This window comes from Loxodonta africana, chromosome 7, assembly GCF_030014295.1.
Source record: "Loxodonta africana isolate mLoxAfr1 chromosome 7, mLoxAfr1.hap2, whole genome shotgun sequence".
In the NCBI taxonomy this organism is placed as follows: domain Eukaryota; kingdom Metazoa; phylum Chordata; class Mammalia; order Proboscidea; family Elephantidae; genus Loxodonta; species Loxodonta africana.
In genome coordinates, this window is record NC_087348.1 from 104,521,585 (window position 1) to 104,536,609 (window position 15,025).

The 15,025-nt window shown below is 35.0% G+C and overlaps 1 protein-coding gene and 1 long non-coding RNA gene across 3 annotated transcripts in view; one reads left to right on the plus strand and one right to left on the minus strand.

The window, feature by feature from the left end:
* Window positions 1-15,025, plus strand: part of EED (embryonic ectoderm development) — a 40,689-nt gene that overhangs the window by 17,739 nt on the left and 7,925 nt on the right. Inside the window, exons 6-10 of one of the 2 annotated variants that reach the window (XM_064288805.1) lie at window positions 605-686; window positions 4,949-5,040; window positions 8,094-8,227; window positions 10,321-10,426; window positions 12,124-12,198. In XM_064288805.1, the coding sequence (XP_064144875.1) occupies window positions 605-686; window positions 4,949-5,040; window positions 8,094-8,227; window positions 10,321-10,426; window positions 12,124-12,198 (489 nt within the window). The remainder of the gene's footprint in view (window positions 1-604; window positions 687-4,948; window positions 5,041-8,093; window positions 8,228-10,320; window positions 10,427-12,123; window positions 12,199-15,025) is intronic. The other variant, XM_064288804.1, reaches the window with a different exon arrangement.
* Window positions 5,035-15,025, minus strand: part of LOC111752970 (uncharacterized) — a 52,551-nt gene continuing 42,560 nt past the window's right edge. The window contains exons 3-4 of the long non-coding RNA XR_010322502.1: window positions 7,244-7,354; window positions 5,035-5,930 (exon numbers count right to left, since the gene is read on the minus strand). This is a non-coding gene — a long non-coding RNA (uncharacterized LOC111752970). The remainder of the gene's footprint in view (window positions 5,931-7,243; window positions 7,355-15,025) is intronic.

Below are 15,025 nucleotides of genomic sequence, written 5' to 3' on the forward strand. Positions count from 1 at the left end.
CCGAGACCATGGTTCCCAGCCCTCAGCCCAGTAATTTGGTCCCTCAGGGAGTTTGGATGTGTTTAGACAGTGTTTTTGAGACATACGTCACACTGGGTAAATTAAAGAATAAAAAGTGGGGAAATTTATCATTTGCAGTATTTTCTTTGTTAATCACTTTGCCCCTTTTTCCTTGCCTTTGTCTGAGAAGCTCTAAATGAACAATAGTAGGAGAATGGATCTATTTTCTAACACACCCGTACCTGAGGGTGTAGAATGAAGGGCACCTTGTTATAAACTTATATGTGAAGCCTAGGAATTTGTTACAAAGTTTTACAAATCACCTTAAATTGGCTGTTATTAACCCTGGCAGCACATCAGAATCACCAGGGGGTTGTTTTATAACTTCCAGTGCCTGAGCCTCAGCTATCCAATTAAATCAGAATATCTGCAGGTGGGACTTGAGCATCTTTTTTTTCCCTTTGTTCGTTGGGTGATTTTAATGTGCAGCCAAGGTTGAGAACCACTGCTACAAGTGAAACTATTTTTCCATTCTCTTAAGACTTTTGAAAGGGTGTTTATTGATTTTTGAGATAAAACTTGAATTGTTTTGTATTTATTGTAGCACTATGTTGGCCATGGAAATGCTATCAATGAGCTGAAATTCCACCCAAGAGATCCAAATCTTCTCTTGTCAGTAAGTAAAGGTAAGAGAAGCAAATATTTTTTTAGTCCTATGTATTTGGCAAGGACAAAGAGTGTTAAAGGGGAAAAAAATTTTATAACAGTAAATTTTAGTAGAAAAATCTCAGGCTACGTTAGCATCTCCCAACCAGATACTGGGGAGAGAAACCATAGAACGCACTGTTAATATTAGAGGTAAGTAAAAAATAAAATTGGTGCTGAGGACTAGATGTGTTACTCTTCTTTCTTATTTACTGTATTAAAGTTTTTAAGATAGTTTTGTAAACCGTCTTACCAGATAACCTTTACTCTGTCCATTCATGTAATAAAGAACGCATCTGAAAATCTTATGTTGCTTTCAGGGCTTCAGAACGGTTTGTTCCAGGTCAAACCCCTGGTAAGAACTTGCACTTCCACCCCAGGTATGCTGAATCTGAGTCCACAGTTCCACAAGACCCCCAGGTGCCTCTTATGTATGGTAAAATCTGAGAGCCACTCCTCTGCTAGTGGTTCTCAGAATTGGTCCCTAGTCATCAGCATTAGCATCTCCTGGGAACTTGTTGGAACTGCAAATTCTCGGTGGGGGTTCGAACCCAAATAAACCTGTTTGAAGCCCTGGTTGCTTTTCTGTATGAAAACAGATTTTGTTTTAAAAAGAATTTTCTATAGAATTCCTTACAATGGTCACTTCTCCAGTACAACTCTGAAATATTTCTTAAACTTCTAAAGACAAAGCATTGCATTGCTTTTTATGCCTATATATTGGCACTAGAAGTTTATTCTGGATTCACACAAGCCTTCTAATCATTCTTAATCACTTTTCAGCTTTTGAGAATGAGTTAGGTTATTCTTATTTGTTCTGTTCGTAAAGGCCCTTTTCTGTTTACATTTCTACTTCTTTATTATTATGGTCAACTTTATTCTTTTCTTAGGCTTATAAAACCTATAGCCCCCTTTTCCACAACTGCTCAGATTAAAAGTTCCTCAAATTAAAAACTCTTCTCTGAAAATGCCTGAGTGTCGCTTTAACTACCAAGGCTTCAGTTGAGAACTCAACACTTCTAAAAACAGTTGAAATACCTTATCTCTTCCTTTGATATCTTAAACTGGGCTCAGATATTCCTCTGCAATTGACACGGACCATGATGCCTCACCTGTTTTAAATATAGCAATTTTTTTACCGTTCTTCCTCTGTGTATCACTAAGAGTTTTTTGTTCTTTGGGTTTTGGAGAAAACTTGAGCATTTCTGCCACACTCATTTTGTTCACTGCACTCATTTATTCATCGCCCAAACCAACTTTTAACCATCCACCATATGTTAAATAACATAGCTGCACTTGATAAACTTAGTGGAGTAGAATGCCTTAAAATGGCATTAAATCGATTCCCCAGTCACTTAGTCCTAACCTGTTTTTAAAACTCCCTGAAGAGCATCTTCCTTTTATTGTCCTCACTTTTTGTATTGTTAACACAGAGAACTTCCATCTTATACCAATTCAGGCTTTCACAGTTCAAGGCTTTATATCATCTTTGCAGAGAAACTTCCTTGGGAATTATCAGTCTGCCCTGGGGCTTTAAGAGCATATTTTTTTTTAATCAATTTTTCTGATTAAATAGGAATTTTGCTACAAATGGTATCATGAAGTGAAAAGACAACCTACAGAAGAAGAGAAAATATTTGTGAATCATGTATCTAATAAGAATCTTATATCCAGAATGAATAAAGAACACTTAGATCTCAACAGTGAAAAGACAACCCCATTAAAAAATAGGCAGAGGTTCTGAATAGACATTCCTCCAAAGAAGATATAAAAATGGCCAGTGAGCGCATGAAAAGATGCTAGCAGCTTTAATCATTAGGAAAATGCAAACTAAAACCACATTGAGATCCTACTTCACACCTACTAAGATGGCTATAAAAAAAAAAGTTAACTGTTAAGAGTTACCACAGATATCCACACAAAAACTTGTACATAAATGTGCATTGCATTGTTCCTTTTTTTTTGCTGCTGAGAATATACACAGCAAAACATTAAAATATACACCAATTCAACCATTTCTACATGTACAATTCAGTGACGTTTATTACATTCTTTGAGTTATGCAGCCATTCTCACCCTCCTTTTCTGAGTTGTTCCTCCCCCATTAACATAAACTCACTGCTCCCTAAACTTCTTCTCATGTTTTGAGTTGCTTTTGTGAATTTATGGAAACCCTGGTGGCGTAGTGGTTAAGTGCTACGGCTGCTAACCAAAGGGTCGGCAGTTTGAATCCACCAGGCGCTCCTTGGAAACTCTATGGGGTAGTTCTACTCTGTCATATAGGGTCGCTATGAGTTGGAATCGACTTGACGGCACTGGGTTTTTGGGTTTGTGAATTTGATCCTGTATAGATCTTAGAAGAGCATAATGCACAGAATTATTTTTAACCAGCCAAACAGTGGACTTACCTCAGATCTCCATCAGCTGACTTGGATAAACAAAATGTGGCATATTTTCATACTGTAGAATAGTATTTGGCAATAAAAAGGAATAAAGTACTGATATATGCTACAACATGGGTGAACCTTGAAAGTGTAAGTGGAAGGGTTGGACGTAAAAAGCCATATATGGTGTGGTTCCATTGGTATAAAATGGTCAGAATAGGCAAGCCTATAGAGACAAGGTAGATTAGTGGTTGCCTAGAGATAGGAGGTTGCAGCAGGTAGGGAACGGGTACAGAGTTTCTTTTGGAGGTGATGAAAATATTCTAAAACTGATTGTGGTGATGGTTGCTAAATGAATAATATCTTTTATAAGAATTAGTACAAAGCTGGTTCCTATGAGGCAGAGGTTAAAGGTGTTAAAATGTCCAGCTTTTCCAAACTGCTACACCACTCCATCATCTCTAACATTAACCACTCCTCCCATCTTTGGGTTTGGTAATTTAATGGAACGTCTCACAGAACTTCTGAACTGTACTTATAGTTAATTGGTTTATTAGGGAAGTATTGTTATAATTCAGGATCAGAAATAACTCAGGATACAGTTCTTTGATCAGGAGAGCCTCTTCTTGCCCTCTGCCTCAGCCTCTGCTGGGGGCCTTCTTAGGCAAGTGTTAAAACTCCGTGGTGTTGGGGTGGGTAAGCCCCACCTCAGCCGTCTAACATTGCCATCTCTCGTTGTCTTCCATGTTACAGCTGCTCTCTCCCTTTAAGCCTAGCAAGATGGCAAAACTGACCAATCCTGGAATTAGGGCTCCATAGTCCCTATTTGTATGATCCACTCCCATGAGGGTACCATGTACCGTATTTACATTATTAGAAAGCTATCCATTCCCCTTGGTAGACTGCAAGCACCTCATTTGCATGGTCCTACCCAGTCATTTGATGGGAGTTAGAAAGACTGTGACTGGCTGGGCCATATTAAGTAATTCACTGCGCTGCAGTTGCACAGTTGTGTGAATATACTAAAAACCACTGAATAGTACACCTTTAATTGGACAAATTGTCTAAAGTGTGTGAATTATATAAGTAAAGCTGTTTTAAGATGAATAGAAGTTTAATGAAGTACTTATTGTGATAAATAATAATGGGTTGGAACCAAGAAATCATTTTTATAGCAATGTTAATTTCTACAACTGATACAGTATATTACTGACTCTTGGTGTTACCTATGTATGTTAATATTCAGGTACAGTATGGATGTTGTCGTTTCATGCTCTGCATGGCATTTCTTAACGTTTGTTAATATCGTACATTATTTTGGTGTTAATGTTTAGTGGAAAAAGTTTACTCAGTACAGCTATGTAATTTTTAAAGGATGATTACCATACTACAAAATTGTGTCATGATATATGTAGTTTTCAGTCATAATTTGGGCTTATTGCAGAAATCTTATAAAATCTACTCAGTTCCCTTCAGTTTGTTAATGTGAGTACAGTGGAGGGGAAAGCTAGTATCTTGTTCTGTGGCATAATGTAAAAAGCTTATTTATACTAAATCCCTAAGTATTTGTTTTCTGGTCTCAAAAATGTATCTCCATCAAATTAGAGTATCAATTAAATAAAATTATTTCAAAGATCATATAAATATTACTTATCCTGAAAGTTGGAGCTCCTGCCTATTTAATTTTATATGTGATCTAAATATTTAGGTCACCGTGTAATGTGGATTCCGTTTTTAGTCTTTACTGCACGTAACTTAATGTAAGTCCAACTCACTTTTGTAGTTTTTACTTCTTTGAGGTTTTGAAAGTCCATAATGAGTGATAAAAGATAATGTTAATTTTTTTGTTTTCATACTAGATCATGCTTTGCGATTATGGAATATCCAAACGGACACTCTGGTGGCAATATTTGGAGGTGTAGAAGGACACAGAGATGAAGTTCTAAGTGCTGTAAGTCAAAAGCAGAGACCTTCAGGTTTTCATAGCCGAACAATCACCGTAGAACTCTCCGTATAGAAAGCATATGGTTTGTTTTTATATAGCTCAGCAGGTAGACATTTCATTTATTTCTGACATAGAAAATTTCGATCATATAGCTGAAGGATTAAAGCAAATAAAAGTTCTTTATTCTTTTGTCTTTTAATTACTTGTACTTTATACTGGCTTCTAGATTCTCATGAAAGAGTATTACGAACTTGTTTCTTTCCTTTATTAATCTAAAATCACAAAGTTAACTTTTGTTTTCCTGTTTCTCCCTTATCAAAGAAAAAAATTAAACTTTAAGCAACTTTTTCATATTTCATTTTAAGTTAAAATGTAAGTTATCTGCTTTTAGCCAGTGTTTTATTTTGCTCACACTGAGTTTCAGATAACGTGTTTCCAGCTCCTTTGGGGTGGCATGGTGCTATACAAACATAATCATTTCGATTGTCTTTAAAGATAATCAAATATTATCTTTATATTGATCTATTATAATGATATAGTACAAGTGTTTTTAGACAGATTGCAGTTTTTCACATTATTTTAGCTTACCTTACAATCATTTATAGCTTGAGATTTCCATGCTCTTCAGTTCTTTTTCATTAAACTCTGTAAACAGGCACTATATTTTGAAACATACAGCATTTATTTTGGAGCCGTGGTGGAGCAGTGGTTAAGAGCTTGGCTGCTAACCAAAAGGTCTGCCATTCAAATCCATCAGCTGCTCTTTGGAAGCCCTATGGAGTAGTTCTTCTCTGTCCTGTAGGGTTGCTATGAGTAGGAATCGACTTGATGATAACGGGCTTGGTTTTTGTTTGTTTAGCATTTATTTATTTTGAGGCTTTTGTATGGAAAATTGCCTTGAAAAGATCAGAAACAAATTTTATTTGGAGGAAAATCAGGTCAAAATAAAGCAAAATTGATGCCATATAATTCTCTGTAACTAAACAAGCCGATGGCTGAATTTATTCATTTGGTTGTTTTGCTTCCTGCTCAGGTAACAACAGATTTTAATTATTATATAAATGAGTGTGCTGTGTGTGTACTTTACGTTTTTTTGCTTGTAAAAAATCATTATTTTATAGTTTTCCTTTAAAAACTTTTTTTTATTATTTTTTGTTGTTCTTAGAATACACACAACAAAAGAAGCATGTAGCATTTTAATTGGAGGTACTGAATATTCCTATGGTTGGGGTTTGTATGCCTTTGTGAGAATCATACCTACCTTATAATACCTTATCAACTTGAATCTTCTGAAAGTTAAAGTAGTATTCTACACCTGCCTTTATGTGTACAGGAGCCAAACCTACCATCCTTTATCAAGAACTCCAAAATTAGAATTACTGACTTTTATGGATGTCTTGTCTGTTGGCAGTCCTGAGTAATTAGGAGAAGTAGCAGCAACCAGACTTGTGTGAATTCAGTCAACATCTAAGCTTCTAAAAAAGCTTCTAGGCTCTTATAAAATAGTGTCCATTATTAATCCCGAAGGTTGGATTAACACAAAATATCTAGGTTAGTAATGAAAATATCTCCCTTAAATAGAGCCCTCCAATGTTATTTCTTTACATGAGAGCAGGAAACATTGTGTGCTTCTGTATTACAGGAGGTAACTGCTAGAAAAAGTGATACAATATGTGAGATATTCATTAACCCATTATGTGCCTTGTGCTAAATAGCTGTCATTGAACAAAATTTTATGATTTTGATCACTTTACATTTCTCTGCCAAAGAGAAATGACAACTTCATTTTTAGAATTCTGGGTTGTTAATGTTTTGTTTAAGAAATCCTCTTTTTTTGTTTAAGGATGTGATGTTTTAACATCTCTGAGCCTCTGTGTCTTTATGAAGCAAGGTGGTTATAATAGATCGTCTCTTAGGTACCTATTAAAAAATATTTCAAATAAAAATATTAAAATATGTGATTTTGTTTATTTGATGTTTTTTCTTTATTCGTTTTTAAAATGAACTCTAAAACCACTGTCACTCTTGGAAATGTTTTAACTTAGAAGTACAGATAAAAATTGTTTAAGGACTCATTGCAGTTTCACACACACATAATGATTTCATTGCTTTATCAGAGTTAGACAAGGCATAGTTGATAGTTATGTTTGTCATTTTGATGATTTTGTAGTATTTTTAGAGTTTTAATAGGAAATACAATTTAAAGTACCTGATTAAAGAGGCCAGCTTTTCTTGTTAGGGGATCATTCATTGGCTTCTTACATTTTAGTCAAGGGTGATTGTTTGAACCATAACCTCAGATAATTTTTTTGGGTTTTACCTGTATAAAGTTAGTAAGAGTTACAGTCAGCATATGAAACAATGTAATTTCAGGTTCTTGTGTCATAAAAAAATTATTTTACATCAGTATTCCATTTACCTTCAAAATGATACAAAATATTTAAAAATAATATAATAGATAAAACTAATTAATTAAAAATAATTTATTTTCTTGGCTTCCATATTGTAAAAGCTCATGTTGTTTGGTGGTGGTGAACCTAGATACAAATGATTCAAAACTTTACTTTTTTGTTGTTGTTGTTTAGATTGTGATTTAGGTGAAAGGTTACGTAGCAGATTAGTTTCTCATTAAACAGTTAATACACAAATTGTTTTGTGACACTGGTTGCCAGCCCGGAGATGTGTCAAAACTCTCTTCGTCTCCACCCCAGGTCCCCTTTTTCCATTCATACAGTTTTCCTGTCCCTTCTTGCCTTCTTGTCTTTGCTTTTGGGCTGGTGTGCCCATTAGTCTTGTATACATGATGGAACCATGAAGCATGTCCCTTATGTGTGTAATTGTTGGTGCTATAGACCTGTCTGATCTTTGGCTGAAGGGAAAACCTTACATCTTGGAAGTAGTACACAATCTGATTTATGGCCCACATAGATGGAATCTAAAATGTAGTTAGTATTGTGGTTTAAATATAGTTTTGACTATTTTACATCAGGTAAAAATTGGATATAGTTATTTGGGACTGTAATTTATATACTTATTTTAAATTTTTATTTTATATACAGGATTATGACCTTTTGGGTGAAAAAATAATGTCCTGTGGTATGGATCACTCTCTTAAACTTTGGAGGATTAATTCAAAGAGAATGATGAATGCAATCAAGGAATCCTATGATTATAACCCAAATAAAACTAACAGGTAACAGTCGTGGTATTTAAAACAATTTCCTCTCATACACTGTTGGATAGGTGTATTTTCCTTTCTTCCAAAATTGTTCTATAAGCCTCCAACACTAAGTTTAGAAGCCCCTTTCAATGGCCGTCGAGATTTAGTCCCCATAACATGTTGTTATGTGCCATTGAGTCGATTCTGACTCATAGCAACTCTATAGGACAGAGTAGAACTGCCCCCATAGGGTTTCCAGAGAGCAGCTGGTGGAGTCGAACTGCTGACCTTTTGGTTAGCAGCCAAGTTCTTAACCATTGTGCCACCAGGGTTCCTACCGTAACATGAAACGAATCTATTTAAAAAGGAAGTTCTTTATTTTTAATGTGATATGTTTGTGGTTCAGTCATTTAAATCTCTTTTAAATTGAGTTTTCATCTTAATTTATTAGCATATTTTACCTTTTTATTAGGTGTGTATATACTTGGCCTTTTAAACTATAAATGTAGAAATTTCCAATCAACTTAAAGTGGGGTTCTTTAATTCATAATATATGCTTTTCCTTTAAATGATAGTCACTTCATTAACTAATAAAGAAAATTCAAAAGAAGAGCTTTGCTCCATGGTATTATATGGGTTGGGGAATTTTGTCATTTTTATAATATTTTTTGCCCTCTATCTTTTCAGAACCTTACCAGGCTATCATCACTTTCACTATTAAATGTCATATGTCTGTGTATGTTAATTTTGTATTTTGTTTTGGCAAAGAGCTAGAGTTTATTTTCTGATTATCAAGCCAGATTGTTAACAGATTCTTAGTTAAATTTATAAGCATCAGTAAATATTTCAGTGCACTAACATTCATTAGATCTCAGTGGCCTCTAAAAATTAGTATAACTTTTAAATTTCTATTTTAAAACAGGCCAAAAAAAAAAAAACAACTCAATGCCGTCGAGTCGATTCCAACAGGCTAACATATTAAAATTATTGTTTCATTTTTTTTTCTAGAGCTTTGGAGTAAATACACATCTTTCATAGTTTACAGGAAATTACATTTTCTCCTTGAACAGGGTTTAGCCATAAGGTTATAATATGTACTTGGCTAAAAAGCAATTAACATAATTAAAGCAGAGTTAAAATTTTAGATCAATAATAATATTTGAATGTTTTACAAACAAAAGATCCCAGAATTTGAATTGAAAAAGTTGTTTGAGATCATTCAGCCCAACATCATTTTTATATATGTGGGAAGGGTACATACATATCAGGTGCCTAAGACACGGCTATATAATTCATGTCATATCATAGTTCTACAGTTATTTCAATATTAAAAAGTGAGTCACTTATTTGATGAGAAATGTTAGATTTATTACTAATTAGCCAACTCCAGAATTGGTGGCAGCTTGTTTTCTCACAAATATCTTGGAAAAAAAAATTTGGTTCTAGTGATATGATCCTGTAAAGATGACAGCCTAGGAAACCCTGTGAGGCAGATCTGCTTTGTCACATGGGGTTGCCATGAGTTGGAAGCAGCTCAGCAGCGCCTGAAAACAACAAATGCACTAGTTACTTGGGAAAAGTCTGAGCTAATAAATGTCAGACTTCTGTTGTCATTTTCAGAAATTATCTCTCCTCTAACCTTTGGAATGATGTCTCATTGTTCTTAGGAAGATGACTGTCATTTAAAATATTCTAGTTATGTTTATATTCATAGACCATTAATGAGTAGTTTTAAAGGATTGATTAGATGTCTTAGTATTATTTTCTATGAGAAACGTTCTCTGCTGCAATCAAGTGTCTTTGCTTATCATTGGTTAGGATAGCTAGAATTGAAGTGATTAATTTGGGTTTATGTATAGTAACAGGCAGGAAGTTGGCAATTTTTATAAATGAAAATTCATAAGACAAAAACAAAATTGAATGTGAGAGCCAGTAATCGGGAAAAAATACGAAACAGAAATGGAATGAGACTTCAGCTCCCAGTGAACAAATAAGAAGGTATTCATTATGTAGGAAAACAGAAATTAATAGTCATCTATTTTATTTTTTCAAAGTTATATAAGTCTAAAAATGAAAATTAGTGGTTCTGCTGTACTTAAGTTCTGACATTTTCATTCTTTCTTCAGGCCATTTATTTCTCAGAAAATTCACTTTCCTGACTTTTCTACCAGAGACATACATAGGAATTATGTCGATTGTGTGCGATGGTTAGGCGATTTGATACTTTCCAAGGTATAGTAACTGCTGTTAAGCTGTATTTCCATTGTGTGTGTGTATGTGTGTGTGTGTGTGTGTTGGAACTTTGTAGGGAGTTAGGTTTTTAATGCAACTGGTTAAATAGCAGATAGGAAGTTGCTCCCCCCCCAGCAAGTCCTGATATTTTGATAAATTTAGAAACTTGTTTTACACATAAAACATCCCAGTGACTTACTACCGTTCCTTATGCTCCGATAGGAGACCCTGGGTGGTTCGAATGTTGATGCACTCGGCTGCTCACTGAAAGGTTTGAGGCTCAGTTGTATCCAAAGGCGCCTTACAGGAAAGCCCTGGTGGTCTGCTGTTCAGAAATCAGAAAATCCTGGGGAGCCCAGCTCTCCTCTGACACACAGGCGTTGCGATGAGTCAGAATTAACTTGATAGCATCTGTTTTTGCTGGGGGGGGGGGGTGTTGCTTGGAGCCACGGTGGTGCAGTGGTTAAGAGCTACAGCCGTAAACCTAAGGTCGTCAGTTCGAATCCATCACCTGCTCCTTGAAAACCCTGTGGGGCGGTTCTGCCCTGTCCTATAGAATTGCTGTGAGTCAGACTCGACTCAACAGCAGTGGCTTTGGTTTTCATGCTCTTATTACATGAAAAGTATGGCTTATGTGCTGACATTGTAGTCTGATATCTGATGTTGTAAATTAACCATATTAAAAGCCAGTAGGGTTTTTTTTTTTTTTTTTTGGTATGTTTTTGTGCATTTCAGTAAAATTTTATTTACAAAAGAAGACGGCTGGTGTTGGCTCGCAAGCTGTAATTTGCCAACTCATGCTCTAACATATTGATGGAAATATATATATATTTTTTCCTGATTATTTAGAAAGATTATGTGTGATGCCATCTGAACACTTTGGATTGTCAAATTGGAGAGATAGTTAAACAGTTTCTTGGTGTAAATTTCAGGACATTTCGTGTTTTCTTGGGCAAAGCCTAGTGTTTTTTTTTTTTTCTTTGTACATTTTTACTTTTTTTTAAAACTTCTGATCTTGAAATAATAATAGATTCACAGGAAGTTTAAAGGTAGTGCAGGGAGGTCCCAGTTGCCCTTCACCCAGCTTCTCCCGGTGCTCAAATCCAGGAAATTAACATTGTTACAATGTGTGTATAGTCCTCTGTCATTTTATCACATGAAGCTTGTCATTTCCGTAATGTTATATAAATGGAGTCATACAATATGGGGTCTTTTGGGACTGGCATCTTTCACTCAGCATAATGCTCTTGAGATAACATTCAAGTTGTGTGTATCAGTAGTTCTCCCTTATTGCTGAGTAGTACTCCATGGTGTGGCTGTATCACAGTTGGTTAGCGTTTGTCTATTGTAGGACATTTTGGTTGTTTACAATTTTGGACTGTTACAAATAAAGTTGCTGTGAAAGTGGTTTACAGATTTTTGTGTGGATATAAATTTTCATTACTCTGAGATAAATGCCTAGGAGTGCAGTTGTTGGGTCATATGTCCTGGTGGCACAGCGGTTAAGAGCTCAGCTGCTAACCAAAAGGTTGGCAGTTGGAATCCACCAGCCAATTCTTGGAAACCCTGTGGGGCAGTTCTACTCTGTCCTATAGGATTGCTATGAGTCGGGATCGACTCGATGGCACCGGGTTTGGTTTGGTTTTGTATAGTTAAGTTTGTTTAGTTTTTTAAGAAACTGCCAAACTATTTTCGAGAGGGGCCGTGCCATTTTACATTCCCACCAGAAATGTATGAGAGATCCAGTTTCTGGGAAGCTTCGCCGGAATTTGGTATTGTCACTATTTTTTATTTTAGCTGTTCTGATAGGTGTGTAGTGTTATCTCATCGTGGTCTTAATTTGCATTTGCCTGATGGCTAGTGATGTCGAACATCTTTTTGTGTGCTTATTTGCTGTCTGTATTTCCTTTTCAGTAATGTCGCTTCATATCTTTTACTCGTTTTGTAATTTGATTAGTTTTTTTTTTACTTTTGAGTTTCAGAGTTCTTAATATATTCTAAATCTGAGCTCCTTGGAAATTCTTTGGGGCAGTTCTACTCTGTCCTATAGGGTCGCTATGAGTTGGAATTGACTCGATGGCACTGGGTTTTGGGTATGTCAGATATGTGGTTTGTCTTTTCATCTTCTTAACAGGGTCTTTCACAGAGCAAAACTTAAATTTTGATGAAGTCTAATTTATCAGTTTTTTTTTTTTTTTAAAATACTCTATGGTTGGTACTTTTGGTGTCATTTCTAAGAACTCTTTACCAAGCCCTAGATCCTAAAGACTTTTTACTGTTTTCCTCTAAAAAAGTGCAGTGTTACAATGTTTTACATTTAAATGTATGATCCATTTTAACTTCTGTGTAAGATATGAGGTTTAGGTGGAGGTTCTTTTTTTACCTATAGATATCCAGTTGCTCCAACACCATTTGTTTAAAGAATATCCTTTCCTCCATTTAGTTGCTTTTGCACCTCTGTCAAAGTTTATTGGCCATAGTTGTGTGGGACTATTTCTGGGTTTTCTATTCCATTTCATTGATCTATGTTTATCCTTCCACCAGTATTACACAGTCTTTATTACTGTATTCTATAATAAGACTTCAGATCAGGTAGAATAATTTCTCCTACTTTATTTTTTTTCCCCAAAATTGTTTAACCAGTTACTTTGCCTTTCCATATGAATTTTAGAACAGTTTTGTCTGTATTTATAAAAAATCTTGTTGGCGTTTTGATTGGAATTTTGTTAAACGTATATATCATAATGGGGGAGAATTAACATCTTTACTATGTTGAGTCTTCCAGTCCATGAACATGGTATGTCTCTCATTTATTTAGATCTTTGATTTCTTTCATTAGCATTTTGTTGTTTTCAGCATACTACAACTGTACATGTTTTGTTAGATGTACACCTAAGTTTTTTTTTTTTAATGATGGAGGTATTGTATTTTTGTTTCCACATGTTTAGTGCTACTATATAGAACTACAGTTGATTTTTGTATGTTGATCTTGAATTCTGCAATATAACTGAACTGCTTATTCGTCCTAGGAGGCCTTTTTTTTTTCTTTTTGTAGATTCATTGGGTTTTTCTACATAGACCATCGTTTCATCTGCAAATAGAGACAGTTTTATTTTTTCCTTTCTGAACTCTATGCCTTTTATTTCTTTTTCTTTCTGGTAAACTTCAGTACCTATGTTGAACAGCAGTGGTGAAACCAAACATCCTTTACATGTTACCAGTATTAAAGGGAAAACATCAAGTCTTTCACCATTACCATGTTTTACGCAGATAATGTGCACCTTCTGTGTTTGCCAGCTGCACCCTCCTACCACAAGGTATTTTCGTAAGCGTGCTGTGCTGATTTTGTTTTTTACAGCAACATGTGGAAGAGGATTCGCATGGCAGCGCTTGTGAGGGTGCCTCGCCGGTAGAGGGCACTTCCAGCAAACAAACACAGGAGGTGCATATTATTTGCATAAAAATACGGTAAGCATATTAGCTGTATGTTTTTTGTAGGTGTTCTATATTAAGTTGAGGGCTGTTTCCTCTACTATGAGTTTTCTGAGAGTTTTTATCATGAATGGGTGTTCAATCTTGTCAGATGCTTTTTCTGTGTCAGTATGATCGTGTGACTGTTTTTCTTTAGCCTGTTAGTATAATGTAATGGATTACGTTGATTGATTTTTAAAGATTGATCCAGCCTTGCATCCCTGGAATAAACACTCTTGGTCATGGTGTATAATTTTTTTTATATGTTGCTGAATCCTACTTGCTGATATTTTGTTAAGGATTTTTGTGTCTATATTCATGAGGGATATTGGTCTGAAGTTTTCTTTTGCACTACTGTCTTTGTCAGGTTTTGGTGTCAGGTTAATACTGGCTTTACACAATGAATTGGGAAGTGTTTCATCTCCTGTTTTATGGAAGACATTGTGTAGAATTGATGTTAAGTTCTTATCTAAGTGGTTAATAGAATTCTCAAAGTGAAAACAACTGGGCCTGGAAGTTGTAGGGAGATTTCAAAATGCAAGTTCAATTTTCTTAGTAATGATTGGGTTCTTCAAGTTAACTATTTCATATCGGATGAGTTGTGGTAGTTTCTCTTAGTCAGTGAATTGGTCCATTTCATCTAGTGTCAAATCTATGTGTAGAGAGTTGTCTGTAGTGTGCTTTTATTAGCCTTTTAATATCTGCACAGTCTGTAGTGCTGTCTCTTTTCTCATTGAAATTGGTAATTTTTGTTTCCTTTTTGTTGTCAGTTTGTCAATTTTATTGGTCTTTTCAAATAATTAGCTTTTTGTGTCTTTTTTTTTTGTTTTCAATTTTATAGATTTCTCCTCTTTATTATTTCTTGCCTTCTGTTTGGCTTGGCTTTATTTTGTTCATTTATTTATTTATACTAATTTTACCAGTTTCTTAATATGGAAGTTTAGATATTGTTTTGAGACTTTTCTTCATTTCTATTGTAAGCATTTGGCTTTATAAATTTTTTTGTTACCACTGCTTTATGTGCATCCTACAATTTAAATGTGAAATGTATTGTTTAGTTTCTAGATGTTAGGAAATTTTCCTGTTATCATTCTGTAATTGATCCCTAGTTTGACTGCATTGTGATCA